The 14901-nt window shown below is 37.8% G+C and overlaps 1 protein-coding gene across 10 annotated transcripts in view; it reads right to left on the bottom strand.

Moving 5' to 3' along the window:
• The window catches only part of NR2C2 (nuclear receptor subfamily 2 group C member 2), a 1701781-nt gene that overhangs the window by 383781 nt on the left and 1303099 nt on the right, over positions 1-14901 (bottom strand). For all 10 annotated transcript variants that reach the window (XM_044078621.1, XM_044078615.1, XM_044078617.1 and 7 more), the window contains one exon: positions 1803-1924. In XM_044078621.1, coding sequence (XP_043934556.1) covers positions 1803-1924 — 122 coding nt within the window. The remainder of the gene's footprint in view (positions 1-1802; positions 1925-14901) is intronic.

Genomic DNA, 14901 nt, shown 5'->3' with positions numbered 1-14901 from the left:
GCTATTCAGAAGTGAAGAGACATACAAGGGAACAGTTTTAGTGGCACACCAGGCTATTTGTATTTCTATTGTCATGCAAAGCTGACTAAATAGTTGAATCTAGCAAAGCTGGAAATGTGAGACTGTAGCCCACTGAAGGAGGGGAGATGGGAGGAGTAACCTAGCCAGGAACTGAAACTTGCAAAACTGCTCCTTGTGAAAAGTCTTTTTTATCTCAGTAATTTGTTGACACTTTTGCAAGTTTCTTTCAGTGAATGTGTAGTACATCAGTAGGAACAACATTTGTAAAACTCAGCGCATACCAGTCAATGACACATGAGCTGCAGACTCTCAAACTTGGCAGTTTTTTTCAGGAGTTCCATTGTAAGTGAATGGAAGTCTAGTCTGACAACAAATGGTAGGGCTATTTGTCCTCACAGTCTGCATTGTAGGACAGATTTAGCTTTCCAAAGGAATCACCATGTCTGCCCCCATGAGGGCAGACAAGAATAAAAACAAAATAAAATTAGGAATGAGTACTTATTTTGCTGTAGGCAGCTTTGGGAGGTGTAGTAAATCATGGCAAGATAAAAAATATATGTTTTCTTCATCATTTGCCCGTAGTTGTCCTTTAAGGGGGTATATGTAGGCTTTGGGAAAGATTCCTCTTGTATTTTCGCAGGATAGTTTCTGGCTTGTAATTTTTGTTTTCAAATTCACTGTGTCCTCTGCACTCCATACAAGCACTGTTAAGATTTTCTCAGGTTTACTGCTTAGTTCTACAGGGTCACTCATTTTAAGAATGCATGCATCTTGTTTAATTTGTAATCCTCTGTGCTGCTCATTTCTTCCACAGTTCAAGAATTTTAGGTAACTTATGGGGGCTGGGCAGATTCAGGCAGCATTTTATATGAATTCTAGACTCCTTCCCCTTAATCTTAATGAGGTTTAATGACAAGCTGAACAATGAACTTCTAAATTAATTTTTGAAATAACCTGAATCTAGTGCTGCATTCTTTGGGGGAGATGGCTTGATATCTAATGATTTCTTACAATTTCTGGTTTGGCTTGTTTATTCATCTGTATATAACTGTATACTTGCTTTTCTTTTACTTATACAGACTTCCACATATTGCTTATATTAGCTAATCACACTTTACAATACATAATGCTTAACAGAGCATTTTATGAGCATTGTTAGGCAATGCATTTGCTAGATCCATGATAAACATCTTTAAACCCAACTTTAAAGTACTATATATTGGCCAAATTACATTTTCTATAATGTTTCCAATGCATGAGGTTATGATGAGAGTCAAACAGTTCAGATGCATCTGAAAATACGCTAACACGTACACAAAGTGATCATCAGTAACAGTATTATTTTTGACAAAAAAGCAGGAGCAGAAATTTTACTAGTAATGTCCTAGACATAAATATATGTAGAAAATGTCTATAGAATGTGTCCAGCATAAAGCAAAGAAAATAACATGAAAACAAACTGCAGAGAAGGCTCGCTGGATGCACCACAAGAATCAACACACACACACACACACACACACACACACACACACACAGACACACACACAGAGAGAGACAAATATAAATAAATGGGCCCACTGACACTACTAAAACCTGTCCAAAAACAAAAAAATGGACATGGCAAAACTAACAGCAACACACACTACTAGCAAACTTAGCCTGATTGTGACAGTTTATTTCTAGTGGTAGGTCTTAACTGAGATTCTCCAGTTAAACAAGTTACTACTGCTTGAATAATTCTGAGTTTACTTCACACAGAAATCATTAGTAATATATCTTACCCTAAAGCCTGAAATGCAGGGATTGATCTTGCCCAGTGCATAGACAGGAAAAGCAATCGTGATGCAGACTCACAAATATAGTGCACATTTAAGTACTCTGGCATTGGACTAGGCATTGTTAGCTGAAAAATAAAAATTACAACAGAATATTAAGAGTTAAAACAAGTCACAACTGCAAGAAATTCAAAATGTAAACCATGAAGTGTTATCAAATGAGGGCAAACAGAAAATATGTTGCTCAAATAAGCAAAGGAAGTTCTGTGAAAATTATACACGTCTACATTCAAAGGAAATATCAACCAAATTAATTCTGCCTAGTCATTTAAAATGTTATTATTTCTGACCTCACTAGTACCAGCTACAAGTTAAGTCAAACTAGTTCTAGCAACCTACAAATGCAATCTATCAGAAAGAAAGCTCAGCACAGATTTCAATGGTGTTACAAAATAGTTTATGTGAAAATTTAATATCACTTTGTTTAACCTTTCCCGAAGCTCAGGACAATCTGATCTTTCATTCTTGCAAAGCCTGCAATTTACTGACCAGTGTAGCAAAATATATCTCTAGCTTAAGAATTTAACTTCTGCACTGTCATGAAGTTCAAAGGACGATGGCACAAACATGGCAATCGAAGCACTAAAGACCAATGCAAGGAGAGCTCTCAAATATACAAGGGCCTTACAACATCACTAAAGACATGAGCAGCATCATCTGACCTGGGTACTAGATGTGCTACTACTGATCAATGTATTTTGACACTGCCAATCTAGAACAAAAGGAAGAATACATAATTGTGATGTTCTGCTTCAGAAACCTGTATAAGCAGGCTCTCAAGAATAGGTAAATGGATTGCAATGTCTCCAGTATGACTTGGGGAAAAAAAAAATCCCAAAGCTATTTGGGTCAGTCAACAGCTATGAAAATCACAGTAGCAATACAATCTCTAGTTCTTTTGGCAAGAGAAGAAATAATGGGATCCTGCAGGTCCAGCTGAGAAGGAATACCTTCAATGGAAATGATCCATTAGAAGTCATTTGGGAGAAAAGTGTGGAAGGTGAAAGTTAGTTGGAAAAAATCAGTTATGTATGTTCCTGGCTTAGACCATCTGGAAAAACAAATTCTGAATCACTTATACCTTGCAATCTTTCTTGACAGTCTACAAAAGACTTCAAACTAAATATCTAATTCTTTAAGGACAAGTACACACCAAAATGTGGTGCTGCTATAGCTGGAAGTATAACTTTGACAGATACCGTACAAAGGATTGAAGAATTCAGAACCCCCTCATAATTTAAGTAGAACATAGTACTAATTTTGTCTGTTCTGTATTCCCTCACATGACAGGTGGGTAACAATGTCTCCAAAGTCTGTAGCACTGCTTTATTTCTATGACACTGACATGAAGTTGCTTCTCTCTCTCTCTCAATAAATGCAGCTAAAACAGTTCTATATGTTTATGTAATTCCCCTGATCTAAAAGCATCTGTGGTCAGTACATCTTGGAAAGCAACTCCAACATAAGAAAACAAAAGGTACATTCTCCACTCCCACCCGCACAAGACCTTCCACTAAGCCTTCAGTTTTGTCACAGGGTGAGAATTTTCCCCTCTGTCTGCTTTCAGTGTTGGATGACTCTTAGACTGTCACCTGCCCCCTCACCACGGTGGCTTTATTCTCTCTGCTTTCCTGTTAGCACCGTTTCCTAAAAGTCTCCCAGACTCTGGACGCATATTTCCTATGCCAGGAAATCCCAAAAACCAGAAAGCGGTTGGGAAGACCATTCCCCTTTCTGATTAAGTAGTCTGAAGACCTCTCCAAGTGACACATCCTCAAGGGGGATCTTGGGGAACATTTTCCTTATAAAAGTCCGTGTCCAGGGTGACAGATTCTTGAGGAGAATCCAGATGGCTCCTCTTACATGTATGCTTCCTGTGTACCTTCTAAGCAGGATATTCTGATAAGGACTTGGAACCTGGTGTGATTTGATCCATAGGAGCCAGTGTGAGATTTTTGGTCTCTGGCTGTTCTGAAGTAACAAAAAAGTAGGATCTGAACCCTGGGAAATCCTTTCATATCTGAGCTCAAAAGGAAAATTATTTTCTCTAGAATAAGGCCTCAAACGCCAAGCTGAAAATGGGTCTAGGGAGCCAAGTCATAGGAATTGAAGCCCCAGAGGGGGCTTCACCTGAGATGCCGCACAGCTTGGATCCGAAGCTGACACTAGTGTCAAACTATCTAGTGCCACAGCCCCAGGAGGAAGGACTGACTCTGTGGACCTTGGATACAAACCCATTCTCTCAGAGTTGGTGCCAACAGCTTGGCCCAGAGATTCATATGGCTCCAAGGCAGCCACAGCCTACTGAATCAGTGAACTCATCCAATGTAGACTTGGCCCAGGTGGAGGGGGATCCAATAGTAACAATCTGAAAGCTCAGATCCAAGAATTAATCATTACTTGATTTGCAGTATAAATCATTCCCTCTGCTCTGGTGGAGACTGCAGCTGGGAGCACACTCAACTGGATCTGAGTCTGGAGGAATTTCCTCATCATTTTGTCCATGTCAGCTTCAGTGTGGCTCCTGGATTACCTGACTGACCAGAAAGATGAAGCAGTGGCGGGAGGTCTGGAATGATGATATCTCTTTTCTTGTATAATGTGGGAACGGAGCTTAGGTGACACTGGCTCCGGAGAAAACCTTGGCAGAGCAATGGATCCAATAATGAGATCCAGAAATAGTACTGGCTCCATGTTTTTTGGGAATTGTAGACACTGGATCTAAAGATGAAGAGCAATCTGGAGACCTCTTCCTGGAAGATGTAGACTTCTCCTTACCTTTGTCTTTTTCTTTTTCCTTCTCTCTGTTTTTCCTCTAGGTTTGCCAACAGTTTTTTTTTCTTGTGAAAGGAATAAATTAAGGTTTTGAGGAACTAGAAGCACGTTTTCCCACAGGGGCTATGAGACTTGCTTTTAAAATAAGTTTGTTCCTTCTCTCTATGACATCTCACTGGTCAAAAGCTTCACAGATGGTACAGGCTGTGTCCACGTTTGAACGGCCCAAGACAATAGCTGCATTTGTCATAGGCATCAGAGTTGGATAGCTTGTGAGACCAAGCTACTCACTTTTTAAAACCAGATGTTTTCCATACATACTAGAAAGTAAAAGGGATAATCAGCAGTAATATCAACATGGGACAAGAAAGTTTTTTTTTTTGGCATATGAATAGAGAAGAAAAACTAAATACACAAGGTGAATGAAAAAAAGAAAAGGAAAGTGTAGAAATAGACAAAAAAGTTTTAAACTACAAAATACAGAGATTTTTGAAAAAAAATGTCACATATTTCCTGAGCACCCACAGAGCCACACTATGCTTTTCATGGCAAACATGATCTGACATATTTCTCATAACATCAGAGATTGTGGGTATGGGACGGTACCTGAGCATGGGATCCAGAAGAGCTTGAAAAAAGGCAGAAGCTGGACACAAATTGGATCCAAGACCCATACACTGAAGAACAGACAGAAAAGACATCAAATCCAGGCTTATTTCCTCTGCCTGCCAGGTCATCCCTTGCCCACACTATGTACTCTAATATAAATAAAGAAATCATGATGAGGATTTGCACCATCAGCACAATCAAGTGATAGGCAAGTAAATATATCGCTAATGAATAGGCCCCCCCAAACTTAAGCTTAAGCAAGATGGGGAAAAGGACCACTCAGAGGAGGAATGGAGGGAAGTTTTGATTCATCAAGGAAAGTACTCACTGTAGACACAATGTTAAGTTATAAAGTTTTTGTTACATCTAACATCAAGGACCCTTCCTGAGTATTCCAATGTTAGATGTAATCCCTGTGAGCATACCCCACCTAGACGATAGAAGCCACAGGCCAGCACTCAGGCTAACCAGCTTGCTGACAAAAGGGCACCAGAAAAACAAGTTCTGACTCCTGCATCGCAGGCCAAGAAGAAGTCTGTGGAGTAGTCACTAATCAAACTGCAAAGGGCTCTAACAGATACAGCTGTAGGATTGGCTATAACACTTCAGACAACCTCTTTAGTGAGTCAAAGGTGACTGCCCAAAAAGGGGTGTAACAGCCAGGGTACAACTAAAGTCCTACCACAATAGGAGGGAGGATCCCTCTCACCCCACCTAAAGAGATAGAAAGAGAGCAGGTGACAGGTGACAACTTAAACGTCATCCACTACTGAAGGGAGACTGCAGAAAGAGGGGGAAGTTCTACCCTGGGTTGAGGGTATGGTCTCTGGCCTCCACCTAGCCAGATCCACCAAATGTCCAAATAAAGCCAAACTCCACCACCCACAAAAGATGGTCAGGCATGCCCTTTAATAGGGCCTGAGCATCAGACTACCATAAAAGGTGAACATGCTACACTTAAAGAGTAGGGTTTGTTTTCTTTTCTGTTAATATATGTTTGCCTTTGTCTTTTTTAACAAGAAACATCTTTATTAAATTATCACTTATGACAAGGGCAATTATACATTTACATAAATGAAAACAAACCATATTGACATATTTTCAGTTGGAAACATTATACATCACCTATAATCTATGCAGTCATTGTCAGTCAAATACTACATGGCTCATTCAAATCCTGCCTTCTTTTAAACCTCATTCCTCCTCTAACATGCTGTTCTGCATATGCTGTTCCCACAAATCTCATTTTTTTCTGTGTAATTTGCGCCTATCCTTTTCTAAAGATCCCATTTCCAGTTGTTTTATCTCAGTTACTATATTGACTACTTTCAATACAGTTAGTTTAGACTTTGATTTCCACTTTTTAGCAATTGTTTTTTTTTTTGGCAGATTAGTCTCAGCAAGGCCTTACTAAGTCTAGGCAATTCATATTCTGTATCATAGCTCAAAAAATAATTTCCTTAGTTATACCAGTTTGCTCACGCAGTATTTTTGATAAAGTAGTTTGCAGGGAATTTTTAAAGTCCGCCAATTCATTACACTCCAGGAAAATATATTCCCAATTTACCTCTTCCCTCACAGCAAGACACTGTCCGGTTCGATTCTCAGCTAGAGCGTCTTCTGCGTGGAGACATGCGTGAATGGGCGTATCTTCGTTGAAGGTTGTGCGTCAGGGCTGGTAACTCGGCACATAAAAATCAACTACCAATCATTAGCGAACCGGAGTTCCGCTGTGGCGACCCCTAACTGGGAAAAGCCGAAAGACACAACAACAGCAACCTCTTTCTTCCTCATCACACCTCCGACACTTGCTATCTACCTCAGAAAAAATCCTTTGAAGTCTACTTGGGGAGTAAAAATACCTATGTAAACACTTCCAAGCAAAGATCCTAAACTTTCTAGACTTTGTTGCATATTTGGGAGACATTGTTTCTTTGTGAATTGCTTATCCAGTCTCTCTTCCCAGTCCTTTCTAACCTCTTCTGATTCATTATTACAGTTATCATGCAAGGTTTTATATGCAATACTAATTATCCCTTTTTTTAACAGCAGCTTCTGTTCTAGATTCTAGTAAAAAAAAAACTACCAGTGCTGGCCATTCGCTTAGGATCCCCCTATTTCTTTCTATACTCTGATATCAGCAATCTCTAGCCTGCAGTCCAAATAAATTCTTGGCCTCTTCCCATTCTATTACCTTTCTCTTTCTAATTATTTCCTTCCAATACCTTGGTTCATTCCCCAGTTTTCTGCAATAAATTCCAGCTCCCTCTTGTCTATTGGATGTATCCCTAATTGCAGTCACCCTATTGGCAGAATCTCCTTTCTCCATTACCGTGTTTGGTTAGTTCTTAGAATACTTTCTGCTACTTTATGAATATAATATTCTATATGGTTACTGTTATTCTCCTTAAGGATATGCATCCAAAACCCCAGTCTCTCCTTGTTTATTGAGCTTCCCCCCATTTTGTCATCATCTCTTTCCAGTTTGAATTATAGCTTTCTGCTTGTGCTATGTACAGGAGCTTTAATTGTGTAGTTCTGAAATACCCCTTCAAATCAGGTAATCCTGAACCATCTTGTTCTACTGGAAGAATCAGCTTATCCCACTTGACTTTTGCCATCTTTCCCTCCCAGATAAAATCCTTCAGCTCTTTATTAATTGCTATCCATGACTTCTCCTCTGGTTTATGAAAATATGCCTGATCCATGTATAAAATTAAAAGGATTAAAAACATTTTAACTGCTTGTATCTTACTTTCCATATCCATAAAACAGAGCTTACAATTTCTCAGTTTTTGTATTATCTTTTGTATAGTCTCCTCCCACATATCATTAGCTGCCACAACAGAATCCTTTTTAATCTATTCTCCTAAGTATTTCATTTTATCATGTCCCCATAAATATGTATATTACTGAACCAATTCATGTGTGGATACATAGTTTACAGCTATTGCATTTGTTTTAGCTTCATTAATTTTCTATCCCAAAATGACTTGAAATGGTCTCAAAATGTTCCACCGAAATGTCCTTTTCTGGTTTTATCAGGTATAAAATAATATCATCTGGAAATAAACCCAGCTTTTCTTTACTACCATGCCAATTACATACTTGAATTTTTAAGTCCCTTATTTTCTTTGCCAATGGTTCTAAATATAATGCAAAAAACAAAGACATCCCTGACTGGTTCCTCTGCTCAAACAGAAATTATCAGACAGGAACCCACCCACTTGAATTTTTGCCTAAGATCCCATACAGTCTCTTAATCAACCTTATAATTTATCATGGAATGCAAATGCCTCCATTGCACTGCTTGTAAAATACCAGCTTTCTCTGCATCAAGACCCACCAGCAACAGTGATATTTTCTTACATTCTGCTTCCCTCTGGATCATCATTGTTCCGTTAATATAGTCAAATCTTTGCCTCCCCTCCACAAAACCACACTGCTCCAGATCTATTAATTCTGACATCAGCTTTGCCATTCTTTTAGCCATTAAGATATAAACACTTTATATGAAGCTGGATCTAATGAACCTTTACCCTCTCTAGGTATTGAAGCCACCACTGCTTTCTTCCAGGATGTTGGTGCTTCTCTTCCTCTTAGAATACTGTTAAAACAAAACCTTCCAGATCTTTAAAAGTTTTTCCCTACTGGCTTCCACACTTCCACATGAATACAATCTATTTCTGGAGACTTTCCTGTAGATTTGTTATACATCACGATTTTTTTCTCATCTCCACCTATCCTGTTAGTAATTGAGCCTCACCTACCTCCAAACTTGGCATATTTAATTATTCCATAAACATTTCCATTTGTATCTTTTCTTGATTTTCATATTTCTCTGCTTTATACAGATTTTCATAAAGTTTCCTAAATATTTCTAGTACTTCTACAGGATCCGTTATTATCTTCCTTGTTATAGGCTCCCAAAACTTGGCAACAACCCTTTCTACTTTCTGTTGCCTGAGTCATTGTGCTAAAAGTTTTTGTGCTCTGGAGTTATCATAAAAAAAAAAAAACAGTTGCTTAACATCAGTCTTTCTAACCTCATGCAAATATCGAGGTAATCCCTTATTTTCTGTTTAGCATTCTGCGATTGCTCCACTTCTTGTTTTGTGAGATTCCCTTGGTTCTGCAACACTTTAGCTTTTGTCAGTCCCTTTAAATAATTCTTTTTACTTCTTAATCATATCTGTCTTTTTTATTTCTATCCTATTTTAAACTCTTCTTTAATTTTATCCCACTCCCTAACAGAAAATTCTATCGTCTCTAATAACTCCAGAATAATTTCCACTACCAATTCCTTAAATTCCTCTTTTTTCAACAGACAGGGGGGAAAGTGCCAGTGTCTCATTTTTATTTCATTACCCTGTATTTTTATTTTAGTTATTAATGATGCATGATCTGAAATAATTATTGGATGAGTAGCAAAACTTTCAATTAAATGCACCTATGTTCCTGTGAAATATAAGTTTTGTCTAGCCTAGTCCAGTTTTTGTATCTTGGGGAAATAATATGTAAATTCACTCAAACTCTTACTACTCAATTCACATCTTTCATGCCAAATATGTTTATAAATTTCTTTAACAATCTACCCTCTTTTGTTATATTTTACCTTCTGTGCCACCCAGATACCGCCTCACTGCTGAAAATCAAATTCCATTCCCCATCTATAAGTAATATTCCCTGCTGAAAGCTAACTATTTCTCCCAGAATTGTGTTAATCTCCATTACAGCAGTTTTTGTAGAATACAAATACATGTCAGTGTAATCCTCCTCCCTTGCCAGCAGCTCCTTAGTACTATAAATCTACCATTACTATCTTTTAATTGGAGCTGCTCTTGCAATTAATATAATTACTCCCCTTTTTCCTTTGTCCCAGATATTCTGATGAGTAACCATCCTGAAAACCTACCTGTATTAAATTCATCAGTTCTTTCCAAATGTATCTTTTGTAGCACAGCTTTTTGCATTCTATATTTTTAATATAGTTCACTATTCTTTCTTTTTTGTATACATTTGTGAGACCATTTACATTTAAAGATAATATAGGAAGTGGTGTCATTATGTTAATAAGTTATTAATCCTACCTGTTATGTGTAATAGCTTTTTAAAAAATGTCTAGTTCCAGTTTTTGTGTTACATTCATACACTAATGTTTGGCAGGCTGATCTTTTATACAGTTGTTTCTTGTCATATCCATTTGAACCTATGTCACATCATACAAATTTTTTTTAATGAAAGCCCTTAAAACACACACACACACACACACACACACACACACACACACACACACACACACACACACACACACGCACATGCATACCAAAACACCCCTACAAACCTAGTAACTCAATACTAACACACAAAATTATATACATTTTCAAATATTGAAGTTTAACCCTCCTAATAGGAACACCTGTCCCAGTCTGACAGTCACACTCACAGACATGGATTAACTATAAAGGAGGTTATACAAGCTAAGATGCATGGTACAGCTTGTGCTTCCACTAAGTGCTGCCTATTTTTGTCTGATCTTTAAAAACACTGGAATGCTTGCAGAAAACATGATCTCCTAGCCATTGAAAACAAGCAGTTGAAAGAATGATGTTGTATGTATTTCAAGTATGCATATAATCCTATAATTCTGCACTGGTATCTATATGTGACTGTATAAAACTGCTACTGTTTAACTCTTATGTAACTATCCACATGTGGAGCTCATCTCCCTGGGCCTCAGCTGAAAATGGACCTCTGTCCAGTCGGACTATCCTGGTTAACAAATGTAAAATAAAATAAATAAAAATAAATATTCTGTTTTTATTACCCCTTGTCAGATTATTTCCATGAAGACATGAGAACCAGATACAAATCTGCTACTATAATAACTCATTTGTTTGCTAGAGTAAAAATTTTTATTATATTCAGTGTTATTTTTTTTTATTTACTTCCTCTTAAAACTTGTTACTAGATCAAGTCAAGGACCTTAATCCAGTCATTCCCCTACACAAGAGTAAGAAAAAGCACATCAAGTTTTCTTGTATCATGCTCTTTTGACCAGACTTTACTACTACTTTTTTTTTTTTGCAGTGCCTACATTTCTTAATTCTACTTTTTTTTTTTTTTTTTGCACTGCAGTGCCTACATTTCTTAAAACTGAACAAGGAGAAAGAAAGAAGAAGGGAAAAAACACTTTAATAGTATCCCTGTTATACTCAAATATAACTGAGAAAGCTTTACTTTGCAGCATGCATATTATGTCATGCATTATACAAATACTACTATTAAAACAAAATTTTGTTTTATTTACAGTTAACTCTTTCCTTCCTCTTCCCCCTCCTAAATGTTCTTCCAAACATTAATGACATGAAGTAAGGTATATCCTTTTGGGTCCCCTACAAGTTTAACAAAGTCAAAAAAGTCCAATATTTCCAGGTTTTCTTGTTCTGCCTGTCACAAATATAATTAATGCTTTGTAATCACACATTTATTTGTCAAGTTCAGAGTTGCTGGTTTTCTTCCTGTTTGTCTTCATCTTTCAAATTCAGTCTCTCCTTCATTTCCAATGTACTCATGGATCTTCTAGTAAACTCTTGTGCTTTTTTCCATCTCTCAAGAATTTTTCTTTGAAACACTGGAAAATACTCCACTGGCACAGTCTCCCTACGGGCTTTATTACCAGAAGAACAAGAAGCAGAATCTCCTTCTACTTCATAGCTCAAATTTTGTTGGACAAACTTTTGTATTTCCTCCTTAGCATGTTCAGCATCAAAAATTATTTTAATCCTCCAGGAAAGAATACTCTAATAACTGGATATAACAGCTTAAATCTGATGCCTGCTTCTCAAAATTCCCTGATTAGTGGAATACATTTACTCCTCTTCTGCCTGGTGTACAGTGAGTAATCATTTTCCTCAAACACTCTACTGCCCCCCACTTTTGGTACTTTACCCTTCTGCACAGTTTTGTCAGAATCAACTCTTTCTGCTGGTAATATTGCATCTTTACTATTAAAGGTCTAAGGCTGCACTTTCATGGCCAGGTTTGGAGCATACACACAATGTGCCCTTTCAGTTGACATCTCCTTCTGTGGAATATCACTCCAGCTATTTATTTGTGCTTTCATAAAATTAATACAGTATGTTCCTTCCAGCTTCTCTGGTACATTAGAAAATATCAGGTTTTTCCCTACATGCTCTGTCCTCTAATTCTGTTATTTTTCAAAACATTTCTTCTTGCTCAGTTTCATATTCAGCCAGCCTTTTCATCATTTTGACCTTTGATTTTTGCAGTTTTATCACCTCATCTGACTATCTGTTTGAAGTGTCTTCCATTTTTTCAGCCTTTTGTTACTTGAGTTGATGTTTTAATCAGCTCTGAGTATATCTGACTTATTTTTGTCTCCAGGGTACTGGATATAAAAGCTTGCACTGGTCTTTACTGAACAGCTGCAAATTCTTCCCAGTCAGTGTTTCTCCTTACCTTCTGTGACTGATTTTCTTTCAGGTTCTCTGAATTTCTTTTTTGTTAGCATCCAGGCAGTCCACTTACTAGCCAGTTACTAAACTTTACCCAAAAAGACAAGTTCACCAGCTTTCTCTTCTGAATTTCTGTCTCCACTGGGAGAGCTGAAATTAAGCTGTTACTCAGTGTGCAGTCATCTTGGAAGTCCATATGTTTGCCTATGTCTTAAGTGACAATTTAATAAAGGTGTTAAAAACAAAGTCAAGATATGCAGATAAAGTTATGGCTGTGGAATAACTGAGAAACATCAGAAAAGTGTCAGTGAAATGTCACAAACATCTCCATACTAACACTGCCAACTGGTGAACCTTTTCCATCAGGCAGATTATGTCTACTGGATGAAAAACTTTCTGGTTGCTTCAAGTCACTGCTTGGACTTGCTGCTGAATGTAGACATACAGACGTTGTATCTTACGCACAACTCCAATTGTATTCGTTTAGTTGCAGACAGGTTTGCATTCAGTGGAAGTTCATACTATTATTAATTGTTTATAATTAGGTCATCCCTTAGACAGAGCTCACTATAGCTGTAAAAATAATGTAACAAGCACACACTACTGAATAAGCCGCAAGCAGGACTGCATTCTGTGAAGTTCATATGGGTGTCATTAACTGATTTTAATTACCAGTATTACACTATCATTCTTAAATTCTTTCTTACACTTGCCTAACACTGTTGGTATACTTGTTTTATTTATGTTTTGTGGATAAGGTCACTGTAACAATAAATCATATCTTTGGGTTTTCATTTAAGCCAGGCAGTTTTCATTAGAAGTTTCCATGTTTCTAAGACACGCAGCATACCAGCCATTCCTTGAAACTTTGATTACTGCATGACTGACCACTATATAGCCAAAGTTGGCTGCTAAGGCCTTTCCTTATTTCTTCTCACTGCTTCCCAATGCAAGTCAGTGTCATGTGGCGTATGCCTGTTGGTTTTTTTCTTTGCAGGCTTTCTGACAAATTTTATATTTTAAACAAAAATAAAATTGAGGTTCTGTTTGGCAGTGGCTATTATGAATACCCTCAAGTACGGAATTTATTTCTTTAACTCATTCACTCAAGAAAACTTATTACAGTGAGTTATCACAAGTAAAGACATATAATGCTTTCATCTGTAGACATTATGTATGAATATCAGGAACTTTTATCTCTTAAAATTTGTTTCTTTTCATGATGGATGAACTTCCATGAGATATTTTATATTATGTAGTCTGACGGTGGGTAGTTGGCTGCCACAGCTAAAGTGATAAGTGATACAAAAGAATAATGGAGTACATCAACTCAAGTAACAAAAGTAGACCAGTGACAAGTTGAGTACCACAGGGTTCAGTCCTGGGTCCTCTCCTGTTTGGTATCTACTTTTCTGAAGTACAAGCTAACACAGAAAGTCTTTGGCTAACACAGAAGGTCTTTGGCTAATGAAGTTTGCAGATGACGGCAAACTAGGAGCCATAATTGAAACTTCTAACGATGTGGACATCCTACAAAAGGGCCTCACTGAGACAGATGCATGGTGTCAAAGCCATGGCCTCAAGCTCAATGCCAAAAAGTGAACGGTCATCCCCTTTGGTAAAAACTCTGTACCCGTGAGCTACCACATAGGTGGTAGTCTACTTAACAACAAAAGTGCAATAAGAGACCTTGGGACACAGGTGGCAGTAGTCTATCCTTTGATAATCACATCGTCACAGTAGTCAGAAAATCCTTCTACATGGCACACCTCATCACAAAAGGTTTCTCATCCAGGGAAAAAGAGGTCATTGTTCCCCTCTACTCGTCACTCATTAGACCCACTACAGAGTACAATGCCCCTTTTGGTATGTACCTCACAAGACATCTACAATAACTGGAAAGGCCGCAGAAATACCTCACAAAGAAGATTACAGGCCTCAAACAGAAGCCCTAAGCAGACCGTCTCAAAAACTCCAGCTTTACTCCGTCGCATATCGCCTACTAAGAGGTGATCTCTGCCTAACATACAAAGCTATGTCAAACCCAGAGCTGTTGGACATGCTCCACTTAAAGAAATCCCAATCCTTCCGAGTTACATGTTCTAGGGACCTAAACCTTGCCACTACAATAAACAGAACATGCTGGAGGGATAGATTCCTGTCCCTGAAACTTCCCATACTGT

This window comes from Protopterus annectens, chromosome 7.part1 (assembly GCF_019279795.1).
Source record: "Protopterus annectens isolate FY-2018-M chromosome 7.part1, PAN1.0, whole genome shotgun sequence".
NCBI classification, from domain to species: domain Eukaryota; kingdom Metazoa; phylum Chordata; order Ceratodontiformes; family Protopteridae; genus Protopterus; species Protopterus annectens.
This window is presented reverse-complemented; position numbering and strand designations above follow the sequence as displayed.